Genomic DNA, 15,145 nt, shown 5'->3' with positions numbered 1-15,145 from the left:
TTTTTGATTTTAGCCATTCTGACAGGTGTAAGATGATATCTCAAAGTTGTTTTGATTTGCATTTCCCTGATCGCTAAGGAGGTTGAGCATGATCTTAGTGCACAGATAATGATGTCCTCATGTCTTACTGATGATGGTGGTGGCAGTAGTTATTAAATGCAGGGTCCCAAGCACACTAAGCTTGTATTCTACCTTGGGGCCTTAGTAAATATGACTTACTAATTAGTGGGTCCAAACAGTTCTAAGAACTCAGAAATTTGAGAAAATATACATAAATTGAAAAGTTTGATTCTTACTTCATTTTAAAGTAAACCTAATTTCAGCAGGCTGTGGTGTTTGAACCTGTAGTACCAGCTACTCAGGAGACCAAAGCAGGAGGATTGCACGAGTTCGAGTTCAGTGCTGACCTAAATGGCAACATGAAGATATCTATCTTAAAACATTTCTTACGAATGAGCTATAATTAGGAACCTTTGGGACACTGCACACTTTCTCTACCTTGGGACTGGATCATCATCATCATCATCATCATCATCATCATCATCATCATCATCATCATCATTTCCTGCCCCACACTGATTTCTGTCATGTTGTTTCTTTTAGTCATAGCATCTAACAAAACAAAACTGCCGAATTATGAAAACACTATACATATGCTGAAACTGAATTCTACCTGGAGTTAATGATTTAAGTGGCATCTGGCAGATGTTGAGTGCTTCCATTAAAAATATATAATAATGGTACAGGCAGTGGTGATGCACACCTTTAATACCAGCACTCAGGAGGTAGAGACAGGTGAATCTCTGTGAGTTCGAGGCCAGCCTGGTCTACAAGAGCTAGTTCCAGGACAGGCACCAAAGCTACAGAGAAACCCTGTCTCAAAAAACCCAACACACACACACATACCCACACACACAATAACATAGAACAATCAGTAGAACTGTCTTCTGGGAGTGACCTTCAGTAGTCTACCTCTGGGAGCTAGCATTGTCCACTGGAGTAGTAAAGAGGGAAAGGAAGAAGGGTCTTTGCTAACATTTCACATCTAGAAGACAGTTTTAATTTATGACCATAGGTTTATATGTGCAGTTTTCATAAAGTACTTGTGTCTTCTCTGCACAATGTTCATGATTTTAGCACACCTAAGGTTAATAGATATCACTGAATGACAATGCATGAGTCAAAAGACAAAAGTACAGCAATAAATTAGCTGGTCTCTTTGTTATAATGCAAATAAACACATTTTAGATAAAGAATAACGGTCTAGAGCAGCCAGAGCAACAGTGAGAGCCTGTCTCAAAGAAAAGAAGAAGGGGGAAGGGCAATTACACTGTAAATGGTAAGCCAGTCAGGGTGAGACTGTCTCAAAAGAAAAAAACAAAAGAAAAAAAACCAAAGCAAAACCCAGACAAAAAATAGCAAAATACTGACACATGCTACAACACAGATGAACACTGTCAATATTATGCCAAATAAGTGAAATCCAAAAAGATAATTACTGTGTAACTACACTATATAAAGTACCTAAACTCATGAGTCAGAACTATGAACACTGAAAGGGTCCAGAAAGGTAAGAATGAAGAATATTATGTGTGGGCTAGAGAAAGCCCAGTGGTTAAGAGTACTGACTGCTCTCCCAGAGGACCCGGGTTCCGTTCTCAGCACCCATATGGCAGCTCACATCTGTATGTAACTAAGGTTCCAAGGATCTAACACCCTTACACAGACATGAATGCAGACAAAACACCAATGCACATAAAATTAAATTAAATTAAATCTTAAAAAGAAGATATTATTATGTGAATTTCAGTTTGGGAAGATGAAAGGTTCTGGAAATCAAAGTTGATGGCAGGTGCTCAATAATGTGACCACACACAACACTCCTGAACTGGATTCAGACAGCTACAGTGGTAAATTGTATGTAAAGAATGTTTCACCACATTCACAGCCTAAAGCCAGGTGTGGTGGTTCAGGCTTACAGTTGTAGCACTTGGGAGGTGGTAGCAGGAATCAGAAATTTAAGATCATCCTCGGCTACACAGTGAGCTTGAGGCCTGCCTGAACCGCATGAGACACTAAGGGGGAGAGAGAGAACAAACAGAGCTGCTGCGCTGACCGTTAACTCGACCTAAACCGATCACCCGAGAAGAGAGAATCCCAACTGAGGAACTGTCTCCACCAGACTGGCCAATGGGCATGTCCACAGGACACTGCCACAATTGCTAATTGAGGTAGGAGAGCCTAATCCACTGTGGGGAGTGTCACCCTGGGCATGTGGGTCTGTGCTATCTAATACAGCAAACTCAACAAGCCAATAAATGTTCCTTTCTATGGTTCTGCCTTGAGTTTCTGCTTTGGCTCCCTCAATGACAGATTGCAAACTATAGAATGAAAGTTGCTACTAGCCAGTGTTTATCACAGTGACAGAAAAAAACCCAGAACAACTGTTGTATCACAGTTGAAAACAAAACAACAACAACAAACCAGACCATTTCTTATTTTTATATTGTAAAATTTATTTAATTTTATGTGAATGAATGTTTTGCCTGCATGTACATATGCGCATCACTGTGTGTCTGGTGCCACTGAGGTCAGAAGAGGGCAATGAATCCCCTAGAACTGGAGTTCAGGAGGTTGTGGTCACCATGTGGATGCTGGGAAACAAACTCGGGTTCTCTCCAAGAGCAACAAGTGCTATAACTGAGACATGTTTCCTGTTCATAAACCAGGTTTTTCGTTCGTTCGTTTGTTCTTCCTTCCTTTTTTCCTCTCTCTCTCTCTCTCTCTCTCTCTCTCTCTCTCTCTCTCTCTCTCTCTTTTTGTTTGTTTTTTAGTTTTAGAACAGGGCTGGGTGTACACCTCAATAATACAACATATGCTATTAGTATAATCAGGCTTTGGTTTCAACCTTCCTTACCTCATCACAAAACTAAATGAAACTAAAACCAAATAACTAAAGTAACAAAACTTAATCACATTAATAAAGCTTATAAGCTAAAAGGCATACATTTTCATTTTCTCTCACTACAATACTCAACTTTAGCAAAATATCCTAAGAGTTCCTCTATCAGCTTTTCCTAAATGTGACCTCAATATATTTCAAATTATTTCTTCTACCAAATATAATGCCACAGAAATCATTTGAAACTACTTCAAGTCCTGAAACTCACACAATCATTTGAAAAGACTGCATGTGGATGCAATGAACATTAAGAGAGATTAGCATTACATCTGGCCAAGAACACTTACTGCCTTCCCACGTACACTGCAAGAGGTTCAGAGCACCTTCTATCCGTTTCCAGTGCTGCAGATGAAAGAAAGCATAGGCAATTGCCTCACTATCTCCTCGCTTCAGGATGTGTTCCGGAGGTAAAATTAAACTTTTCATCTCTAGTAAGTACTGCAAAAACGACACATGCACACCAAGAAATTAAATTGTGTTAAGTGCAAACATCCACAAACATTTGTAAATGTTACAAATTGGTTTAAAGGCACACACACACATTAAGCTAGTTAAAATAACATGCAATTCCAACTGAAAACTTGTTTAAAGTACTTGTTATACTTGTAAATTTCCAAAATGAGAATTTCCTATAGGTAAAAACAAATTGACAAACAGCTTATGTGACCTTGCAAAATATAAAATGGAAAGTTAAATTGAGGAAATAATGTGAGACAAATACTTTCTCAAAAAAACCCAAATAAACGTAAAATCATAAAATTCAACCTAGTGAAAGTACTTTGTGGCATCATTCAATTCTGTTTCCTTTTATTCCTATTTAATGGGTAGAAAACTTAACTGTGGGGTAAAATCAATTCATTTATATTCACTAAGTACAAGACAATATGCTCACTACGGAACACCAAAAAACCCTCATATTGTAATGAGAAAACAGATTTCTTAAGTAAATAATTATAATCAGATTGTGGTAGGGCCCTTAAAAATTACAAAGCAATAGGAAATACTAATTTTGTCTTGTTTTTTTTTTTAAATATTTATTTATTTATTATGTATACAATATTCTGTCTGTGTGTATGCCTGCAGGCCAGAAGAGAGCACCAGACCCCATTACAGATGGTTGTGAGCCACCATGTGGTTGATGGGAATTGAACTCAGGACCTTTGGAAGAGCAGGCAATGCTCTTAACCTCTGAGCCATCTCTCCAGCCCCTAATTTTGTCTTGTTTTTAAAACAGCTTTGTTGAGATATAATTCACATAGCATAGAGTTAGATTATTTGAGAATTCCGTGGTTTTTATTAAAATAAGTGCATCCACCACCGCAGTCAGTGTGCACACTACATCACCTGAGGGACTCTGGACCCTCTGACACCATTCGGTCCACTCCTCACGTCTCATTCCTCTGAGCCAAGTGCTAACACCTCATATTATCATAGTACTGTTATAACATATTATATGATATCTGTGGAAATGTGTGACTAGTTTCTTTCACTAAGCAGTTTGGAGGCTCATCTAAGTCACAACACATAGTGGTACCCCCATTTCTCTTTAGAGTCAAATAACAGTCCTCATAAATACACCATGTTTACCTATCCAGTCATTAGCTGTTAGGCATGTACCCTTCCCACGTTTTGGCTTTTAGAAAGAATAATTCAGGGCTAGGGACATAGAGTGCTTGCCTGGTATGCATGAAGCCCTGGGTTTGATACCTAGCACGTAAAACAAAGATGGTGGTGCACACCTGTAGTCCTAATACTCAGGAGGTAGAGGCAGAAGGATCAGAGTTCAAGGCCATCCTTGACTACACTGTAAGTTCATGGCCAGGGTGGCCTACATAAGAACCTGTCTCAAAAACAAAACAAAACAAAAACCAGAAAAAGCAAGCAAGCAAGAAACAAAAGCAAATGGTAATATAATATACTTTAACAAATATTTATATATAAGCTTTGGTATAAATCAGTTTCATTTCTCTTGAGTAGACACCTTGAGATGTACAATAAGTATATGTTGATCTGAGTTGATATTTAAAGAGGATCAGAATGAGGATAATTACACTGGGAGTGAGCAGATGTCAGAACAGAAGATACATTCAAAGCACAGGCCCAACGAAAGCAAGGGAGAATCTTAGAAATAAAAAAGTAAGGATTTAAAATCCTTAAGCCTTAGCAATTAATCTAACATATTCATTGTACCAATACATCTGGAATGATATTTCTTTGTTTATGAAGTGCGTCTCTCCATGCATCACTAAGACCACTGCCCATCTTCAATTACTCCTACTCCTGATGTCTCTGACTCCTCAAAGTGTAAGTAAGCAGTCTGCTCATCAATTTATTTTAGCAGATGTCACAAACTATGAGATTATTTACTAATCCAGTTTGGGTACTTAACGTTTCCCATTCAGTTTCTTAAAAGGAATGCAGCAGAGGTTGCGTCCTGGTCAGGCAAAGCCCATTTGCTGCCTGGTTGGGTTCTCTCTCCTCAGTGCCCTGGGCCTGTATTCAGGCGGGTAATATTCTTTCTAATCCTCTCTAATCCTGGCCCATTTTTTTTGAAACACAGTAAAAGATCACTCACACCAGGCGGCTGTGGGAAAATGGACTCCAATGGCTGACCTCTGACACGAGTCCTCATGCTCCTTGCAAGTGCACTAAGAGCTTCTCCAGGAGGAAGCTCAGTGTTATCACAGTGGGAGAGCATCGTCAGACCAGTGTCGCAGATACAGAGGAAAACTTGAATTCTTAAATCACGTCCTTTCTACTAAAACTCTAACTTAGAAATGCGGGGTTCGGGGGAAAGCCCCACTCATTTTCACTTAGAATGTGAAAGCTTTACACAAGGTAAAGTGGTATTTACTGTAGGCAGATAGCTGGTAAAGCACATCAACTGAATATGTCCAGAGAACACACAGTACATAAATAAATGCGGCACATTTAATAGGAAATGATAATTCATAATTTTAAAATATGATTTGTATTTTGTTTTGGTTTGGAGTCAGTGCTGGAACTCAGGCTGCCAAGCACACTGCATAATAACACTTAACCACTGAGCTAAATCCTTAGCCCAAATGTCCTTTTCAAATTAACTTTAAAGCGAAATATTTTTTTCAATTTCTACCAACGTAAAATTTGGTCCTAAAATATAAGAAAAAATTTGATTTTTAAAAAAGTACCTGTGCTAGAGAGTTAGGTCAGTGGTTAAAGCACTTACTGCTTTCAAAGGTCTTGGGTGTGGGTCCCAGCACCCACAGGGCAGCTCACAACCATCTATAACTTTAGTTCCAGGGGATCAAGGCTCTGGTTTAGTCTTTGTGGATACCAGGAACGCACATGATGCAATACATTCATACAGGAAAAACACTCATAAAATAAAAAGAATTTTTTTTGTATTTATACTTAGTGGATCTTGGGGACAGCTCAATATAGGGCATGTCCTCAACACATTCCAAGCCTTGGCTTCAGTCCCTAGCATAAATACACAAAAGTGCATTTAAAATAAGATATAACATTATTACATACTCATTTTATGTCCTTCAGAAATTGCTGCTCAGGAGTTTCTGTTACCAGCGTAGACTTTAAGTTAATGCACAACACAACTCTACCCTACAGACTCTCTGCAGCACCCAGTGCAGTCTACCACCTAAAACAGTCCCTGAAATAAGCTGATCTACACAACAAATGTCTTCAAATTCATCCATCAGCTTTTACTTAGACACTTCTATAGGGGACTGTGTGTGCGAGCACACAAGTGTAGACCGTGGAAGCCAGACGCCAATGCTATACGTCGTCTTCTATTGCTCCCGGTTTTCAAAACTCTCTTAATTGTTGTAGTTATTATTATGATGATGATGATTAGGCAATAGTAATAGTAGTAGCAGGTCTCCTGAGTAAATTGGGCAAGTGTCTTTCCCCATTGAGACATGCTGCAGGTTCTAGAATATTACTTTTTCATTCACTCTCACTCTAGTTTTCAGGACCTTTTGTCTGAAATGTAACATGAATTATCTAATCCAATTTTCAGCAGTCCTTATTTCCCTCTGAAACTCCCCAAGACTGGCCTTTACTGTATGCATTTCTAGTACTCTGATCTTCTGAACTCCTACTAGGGAGGCCCATTAAGCTCCAGGGCTTCTCTAGTTCACAGCTCTAAATTTTTCCACATTTTCCCTACAAACTAATTGTAAACATGTAGTCCTGTTTATCACAGCAATGACCCCATTGCTGGTTGTTGCGGAAAGAAGCAAGTTAATGGAGGAGATGTATCTTGACTCTAGTATAAGATATATAATCTATTATTGTAGGGAAGGCAGTGGCTGGTATGGCTGGTCCAGTTGAGGCAGGAGATTGAGATATTACTAGTTGCATCTTGGAACAGGAAGGAGAGAGCCTGAGCTAAACACAAAGACAGCCTAGAACCCTGAAGCCCTATATTTGCCATCTAGACCAAAAGGTCCTATAACCTCTCAATGCAGTACCACCAGCTAGGAACCAAATGCTCAAATGCAAATACATGAGACATTTCATATTTAAGCCAGAACACATGCTTCAGCTTAGCAAACTAAAATAGACTCCTTTAAGACAAAGGGGCAGGTGGTGGCAGCAGCACGTGCCTTGGGAGACAGAGGCAGGCTTATCTCTCCTCAAGGTCAGCCTGGCCTACAGAGTAAGTTTCAGGACTGCCAAGGTTACACGGAGAAACCCAGTCTCAAAAAACCATTAAAAAAAATAGGACAGGGCTGGAGAGATGGCTCAGAGGTTAAGAGCACTGACTGTTCTTCCAGAGGTTCTGAGTTCAATTCCCAGCAACCACATGGTGGCTTACAACCATCTGTAATGAGATCTGGTGCCCTCTTCTGGCCCACAGGGATATGTGCAGGAAGAACCATGTATACATAATTAATAAATAAATCTTTTAAAAAAAATAGGACAATGGGTGAACAAAAGCTTAGAGAATGGCAGATAGAGAAGAGATTGAATATATATACAACAATAGGGAGATATAATAAGACACGACTACTCCAGGAACATTGACTTGAGATAAGAAGCAAAACAAGTGGTGCGAAGACTGTAGAGTCAGACTGAAGAGTTCCCATTAGTGTAATACGAAAGGGTTGGTTCTCAGCCTATAAAGAGCAGAGATTTCACAGAAGTCTTAGAGCAAAGTGAAATTTGCTAGTTGGGTAGAAAACTGGCAATACAGTAGAGAGGGGCCAATAGCAGGAAGATCAGTGGGGAATCTGTCTAGTTGTCCACACGAGAAATGGTAACATTTTTGAGACATGTCTAGATATTTAGAAATTCATATAAAGTACTTGGCAATTGTGGTGAACACTTGTAATCACTGCACTCGGGAATCTGAGGCAGGAAGACCATGAGTCTGAGGCTAGCCTTAGACTCTAGCAAATTCAAGGCCAGCTTAAACTACGCAGTGAAATCCTGTCTTGGGGTGGGGGAGTAGGGAGGAAAGAGGATAGGAATATAAATGTCTGATAACATTTACAATAAGGAGAAATAATAGTTAATTTTGGAAAGTAGAAGTTGGCTAAATAATGAACTTGTTTTTTTTAACTTTAGAAATTTTTGAAATATTTAACATTTAAAAAAAATCCCTTGTTTCAGTAATAAAAGCAACAATAACATGTATTTTTAAAAGTGGGTAGTGAAGGTGCACAATAGTCAATGAGAATGGTGACACCTAGATCTGAAAGACTTTTTAAAGGATATAATATGCTAGTCCTTTGAAAAGGGCAGAGGGAAAAAGTAATGTAGGGAAGCCAGGCATAGTGGCATTCTACATGAACTAGGACGCTGAGGCAAAGAGACTCTTGTGAGTTTGAGGTCAGCCTGGTATACACAGTTAATATCCACCATCACCTCTAACACACACACACACACACACACACACACACACACACACACACACACACACACACGGATGAAAGGGCTAATGAAGCCATAAATCAAAATGAAGAAATAAGAGTAAAATACATCCAAAAATTCAGTTTGAAACAATAAAATATCTGAATTACTTTTATAAGATGAAAATACAAGTCTGTAGATGAGAAGAAAACCAGCATTAAAAGATATAGATTTGGAAATTATCAGCAAATAAAATATAGCTGGATACAAGCCAAAGCCAGCATCTAGTGTGTGCTGCTGGACCTCCTAAATGACCTCTGAATAACCCCATTATTGTATTGGTAATAAATGAGAGAAATGTCTGGCTCAAATCTAGTTTCTAAATACATACTTTAGTCCCTTGTTTTTCACTAAACATATTAAAATTAAGCTACTCTGGAAGCTATAATTAAAAGATAAGATAATATATGGTCAAACATTTGCTCTCTGTCCCTTCTCCCCCTTTATTCAGTGCTTGGGATCGAACCCAGGGCCTTTGTACATGGATGGTTTCTTTAAGAGTCTAAATCATACCCAAGCTTACACTCAAATTCAATTTAATTTTCAACTGCTTTGATCTTTATAATTTATCCTTAGATTACTCTTTTCTATTACTCTGTAAATCTTACAACAGCTTTTGACCAAAAGCAATATAATTCTGACCTGAAGTAATGATAATGCTTTATAATCTTCCTCTTAAAGGCAGAGGTTAAAGAAAAATCTCTCTGAAGACATCTGAAATTAAGGTCCTTTGCTCTTGATCAGTCATGCACACGAAGAACCAATTTATCTCTGCAATTAGTGTTCTCAGTGCACATTCTATGAGATTAGACAGGCAAGCTGAAAGCAGAGTCTATAAGTATATACTGGGGAGTCTAAACACAATGCCCAGAGAGAAAGTAAACACAACTGTGATGTGAGTAAAGCAAGAAAAACATAATTCCTGTCAGCCTCGGGAGCAAAGAAGAGAAAGGGAAGACACTGAGGTAAAACCCCTTTCCTCACCATGTAGAGCCAAAGGAGAGGAATCCATAGCCTAACTCTGTAGTTAGGCTATACTGCAACATAATGGAAAGGCAAGGCTCTCACTGTGCTGTAGTCTGGACAATAGACTTCAATACCATTTTCCTATTTCTCCCTTTACTTCCACTGTGCCACCCAGAATTTTAAATAACTGTTTCTCTCATTTGTTTTATATATGCTGTTAATATGCCCAGGTTAGCCCTGGGCATAATGAAATACAAATTGATGAAACTCAGAACATCCTACAGGATTCAATTTCTGATCAACATAAAGGATTTTACTTTGTTCTTTGTTGTTGTAATATGAGCGGCGGGGCTGCATCCCCAGCACCCCAGCCGCTTGGCTAGCTTATGCCCCGAAATAACAACACACAAACTGTATTTATTTAATCACTGCTTGGCCATTTCTATCTAGCCTCTTCTAGGCTAACTCTCGCACCTGGACTAGCCCATCTCTAATAATCTGCTGTAGCCCACAAGGTGGCTTACCAGGGAGATTCTAGCCTACGTCCATCCTGGGTCGGAGCTTCATCGAGTGTGCCTCAGAGAGCAGAGCTCTCGCCTCTGCCCACAAGAGTGGAGCATCGTGTCTCTCTGAGGCGTCTGCCCCTGAGAAGAGAGCTGTCGAGTCTGACCTCACTTCCTCTTCTTCCCAGCATTCTGTTCTGTTTACTCCTCCCACCTGTTTTAACCTATCAGGGCAAGCAGCTTCTTTATTTAATTAACCAATGACCTTCCTCCATCACTTTGTTTTTGTCTTTTTTAAGATAGGGTCTTACCATGTAGCTCTGACTGTGTACAGCTCAGAGACCCACTTGCCTCTGCCTCCGAAGTGCTGGGATTGCAGGTATACACTACCATGCCCAGCTCAGAAAGGATTTCATTTTCTGGCTATCAATATATTTTTAAACTTCTCTTGTATTCACATAAGTTTCCAGGTGTGGTCTGCTTTCTTGAAAAGATAACAGCTTTATTTGGAAAATAAGAAATAACTTTTAACATTTTTAAATTTTAACATTTTAAACATTTCAACATCTTTAAAAGCTACAGATGTCATCTTCCTAAATATGTGTTCAGAATACAGAACAATTTAGTTTTTGTTACTTGTCTTACTTTTATTATTATTTCCTTTTCAAGACAAGGTTTTGTGTGACCTCAAACTTGCTATATAGCTGTGGATGACCTCTGAATTTGTGATCTGTGGATTTTAAGTCATAGTTTAATGAAAAAGGGTCTGATTCATCATGGAAATCACTGGGATTGCAGGAATGGGCCACCACACGCTCAGCTCTTCTGACTCTAGGGATTAGACCCAAGACAGCATTCATGCTAGGCCCTCAGCCATCTGTGCTACATTCTCATCCATATGTTGTTTTGAGGCAAGATCCATACACAGCTCAGGCTAGCCTCTACTTCAAGATCCTCCTGCCTTGGCGCCATCGTTCCTAGCTTGTCTAATGTTCTCTCTAGCCCGAAGGCCTGGTCTACAAAGCAAGTTCCAGGACAGCCAGGGCTACACAGAGAAACCCTGTCTCAAAACAAACAGACAGACAGACAGATGAAACAGAAAAGAACTTGTCAGGGTCAGTGAGATGGCTCGTCAGGTAAAGGGGACTTGTCACAAGCCTGCTACCCTGGGTTCAATCCTAGGAACCCATGTAAAGGTAGAAGGGGAGTACTTGACTCCATAAATTCAACCTCTGGCCTCCACAGCTAAATCATCTGATGTGCCCCCCTCATCACACACATATCACATCCTATCACATTACATCACATTAATATATTTGTCTTTACTCTGCTTTAAGACAAGACCTAGCCTTGGCTGGCCTGGAGCTCAAAATGTAGACCACCCATCCTGGCCTCAAACTCACCAAAATCAACCTGCTTCTATCTTGTAAGTGCTAGGATCAAAGGTGTGCACCACAACGCCCAGTTCTTTGCATTTTCTTAACACTAAAGATGAGCAGAATTTAATCTTAATGTTTGTCATGAGAAAAATCCATTGTTCTCCCCCATCTCAGATAATCAGAAGCTCTAGTGCTGTTTGTTGAGGGAGTTCTTTTTCCCATTAGATTGCATATGACATAACACATGTGGGTATATTCTTGTACTTCCCACTGTGTGGTTTGATTTTGCAAAGTAATTACTTCAAGCTTAAATGTAAAAGTAATAAAATTTTAAAAAATGCCAGTAGTTTGCTTATAAAAACTTTTGGAACTGGAGAGACGGCTCAGCAGTCAAGAGCACTGGCTGCTCTCGCAGGGGCAAGAGCACCCATATGGTAGCTCAGTAACAGTCTTTAACTCCAGTTCCAAGATCCAGTGCCCTCTTCTGTCCTCTGCAGGTGCCAGGTATGCATGTCATGCCTTTAATCAATCCCAACTCTCGAGAGGCAGAGACAGGCGGATCTCTGTGAGTTTGAGGCTAGCCTGGTCTATAGAGGGAGTTCCCAGGACAGGCTCCAAAGCTACAGAGAAACCCTGTCTTAAAAAAAACAAACAAAACAAAAACAAAACAACCAGAACCAACTCTAATGTCCACTAATAACAGATTAACCAAAATGTTATCATCCATAAAAAGAACCAAAGTACCAATACAGTATGCTAGGTAAAAGAAGTCAAGCACGGAAGCCACATATTGTACAAGTCTACTAATATGAAAAGTACTGAACAAGTAAATTCATAGAAACAGAAAGTTTCTGGCGGGGACTGGGAAGAGGAATAGAAAGTGTCTACTAAGAGTACAGTGTTTCTTTCTGCAATGATGAGTAGTATGTCCTAAAAATAGATAATAGTAATGATTTTACATCATGTGAATATGTCAGAAGCTATTGAATTCTATACCTTCAAAGAGTGAAAATTATATGAATTATCTCAATAAAAAGAATGAAACAATTTTATGGATGGAGAATAAGTAATATGAAGCAGGGATGGAAAGATGGCTCAGGGGTTAAGAGTACAGGCTTCTCTTCCATAGGACCAGGATTCGATTCCCACCACTCACACAGCAGCTTACAAAAGTCATAAGTACAGTTTCAGGGGATGCAACACCCTCTTCTGGCCTCTAGAGCCACCAGATAGGCACATGGTACACAGACATATATACAAGTAAAACGCCATACACATAAAAATAAATAATAAAGAATACGAGACACTAAAAATGAATAAATAGAATGTTGTGGGATATCTAAAATATATAAAATAATTTCTATTGAAAATAAAAATATTTGATTATTCCTATAGTAGCTAAAAGATAAAAATATTTTTCTTTTTCAGTGACTTGAAAAAAAAATTGTTGAACCAAAGTCATAGCCAGGTAATGAAGACCAAGTTAAAAAAAAAACATGAAAACAGGGCTGGGCGGTGGTGGTGCATGCCTTTAATCCCAGAACTTGGGAGGGAGAGGCAGGCGGATCTCTCTGAGTTGAGGCTAGACTGGTCTACAAGTTCCAAGTACTGCTCCAGGACAGGCTCCAAAGTCACAGAAAAACCCTGTCTCAAAAAAAAAAAAAAAAAACAAAACAAAAAAAAAAACAAACAAACAAAAACACAACATGAAAACATGCTATTTTACTATGGCACTATATCACAGTACTCATATAGTGAAACTCATCTAGTAGAAAAAAAATCTATATAAACAATCAATATTAATGAAATACCTCAAAACAAATTTATAGCAAAGAGATTTCGATCATCTTTCTGTCACACTTCTAATAGCTTCCAGCTTTAACAAATTGCACAGCTCTAGACCTACAGCCATTTCATTATGTGGAAGTTGCCAGAAAATATTTCCTGCTTAAAACCTTTTATCCTCTGTCATTTTACTGCTCAGATGCAGACAACTGCTTGACAAATTTGCATAATAAATTTGTAACACAAAAGAAAATTTAAAAGTAAATATTTATTGAAATGATACTTTTCAAGTTATTAGAACCCACAAGTTTGAGGGAAAATCCCCTAAAGTCTTTTATGTTTGCTTGCTTCCAGCTGAGAGTCAGGACAGAGCCCAGAGCAGGGGAAAGAGCTGTGCATACTTCATCACTTATAAAACCTGGCAAAAACAGCCACAAATTCCACAGCTCTTCCAGTTCATATGACATCAATATTATTTAAATAGGGGTATTCTCAAGTTGCTAGAGCTTAAAGTTCCTCTAGCAAGTCTTAATAGTGACCCTGCTGCACTCAGCGCAAACCACCGGCTACAAACAACAAAGGTACAGACAAGCACACAGAGCTGTGTATTCTGACAGAGCTGAGTGTTAACTGCTCTGATAGTTGGTTGAGGGAGAACTAATTAATTTCTACCTATAAATCAAAAAACTAAAGTTAAAAAACCTATAAAACAGTCCTATAAAAGGATATTTTGCATATGACAAAAATTTACTATTGTAAAATACAATCAACAGCAAAACAGGAGGAAAGGAGATAATCCCAAGAATTGACAAATGGCATTACAGCAAATCAAGATGCTTCTGCACAGCAATGGAGCAATTCCTGGAGTAAAGACAGCCTATGCAACAGGAAAAATGTCTGCTAACCACAGATCAGACTAGCAATTAATATACAGGATATGTAAAGAACTGCAAAATTTAAATACCCCAAACTCCACAAATCACCCTATCAATAAATGAGCTACCCAAAATATAATTGCAAATTATATTATATAACACATAAAAAGTTTCTACTTGGCTACATATTACATAAAATTGAACTTAATAAAACAAATGGACTAATGAACTAAGTAGAAAGTTTTTAAGGAAATGAACAATAAATATTTGAAAGAGCATTCAATATCTTTAGTCATCAGGGAAACGGAAATTAAATCTGCTTTCAGATTCTACCTCGCCCCAGTTTGAATTGTTATCATTAAGAAGACCTATTACAGAAAACGCTAGTGAGACCGTGAAGGAAGAGGAACTTTCCTTATAAACTGCTGGTGGGATTATACACATAACTAGCTACTACTGAAATCAGTACAGGGGTTCCTCAAAAACTGAAACAGATCTACCATCTGACCCAGATGTGCTATTCTTGGATAGACACCCAAATGACTCTAAGTCAACAACAGAGACACAGATAGATCCACTGCACTATTTGCAACACCCAGGAAAGAGAAGCAGCCTAGATATTTATCAATACACAGACAGATAAAGAAAGGGCAGCACATGTATACAATGAAAATTTTTTTCTTTGGTTTTTTCGAGACAGGGTTTCTCTGTGGTTTTGGAGCCTGTCCTGGAACTAGCTCTTGTAGACCAGGCTGGTCT

General features: G+C 38.8%; 1 protein-coding gene across 5 annotated transcripts in view; it reads right to left on the bottom strand.

Annotated features, from left to right (window-relative positions):
* St7l (suppression of tumorigenicity 7 like) overlaps positions 1-15,145 on the bottom strand; it is a 62,517-nt gene that overhangs the window by 7,002 nt on the left and 40,370 nt on the right. For 3 of the 5 annotated variants that reach the window (XM_026777366.1, XM_005369770.3, XM_005369775.2), the window contains exon 12: positions 3,250-3,400. In XM_026777366.1, coding sequence (XP_026633167.1) covers positions 3,250-3,400 — 151 coding nt within the window. The remainder of the gene's footprint in view (positions 1-3,249; positions 3,401-15,145) is intronic. The other 2 variants (XM_026777367.1, XM_026777368.1) reach the window with 1 other exon arrangement.

This window comes from Microtus ochrogaster, unplaced genomic scaffold (assembly GCF_000317375.1).
Source record: "Microtus ochrogaster isolate Prairie Vole_2 unplaced genomic scaffold, MicOch1.0 UNK60, whole genome shotgun sequence".
NCBI classification, from domain to species: domain Eukaryota; kingdom Metazoa; phylum Chordata; class Mammalia; order Rodentia; family Cricetidae; genus Microtus; species Microtus ochrogaster.
Note: the sequence above shows the minus strand (reverse complement) of the source record. Positions and strands in the feature narration are given on the sequence as shown.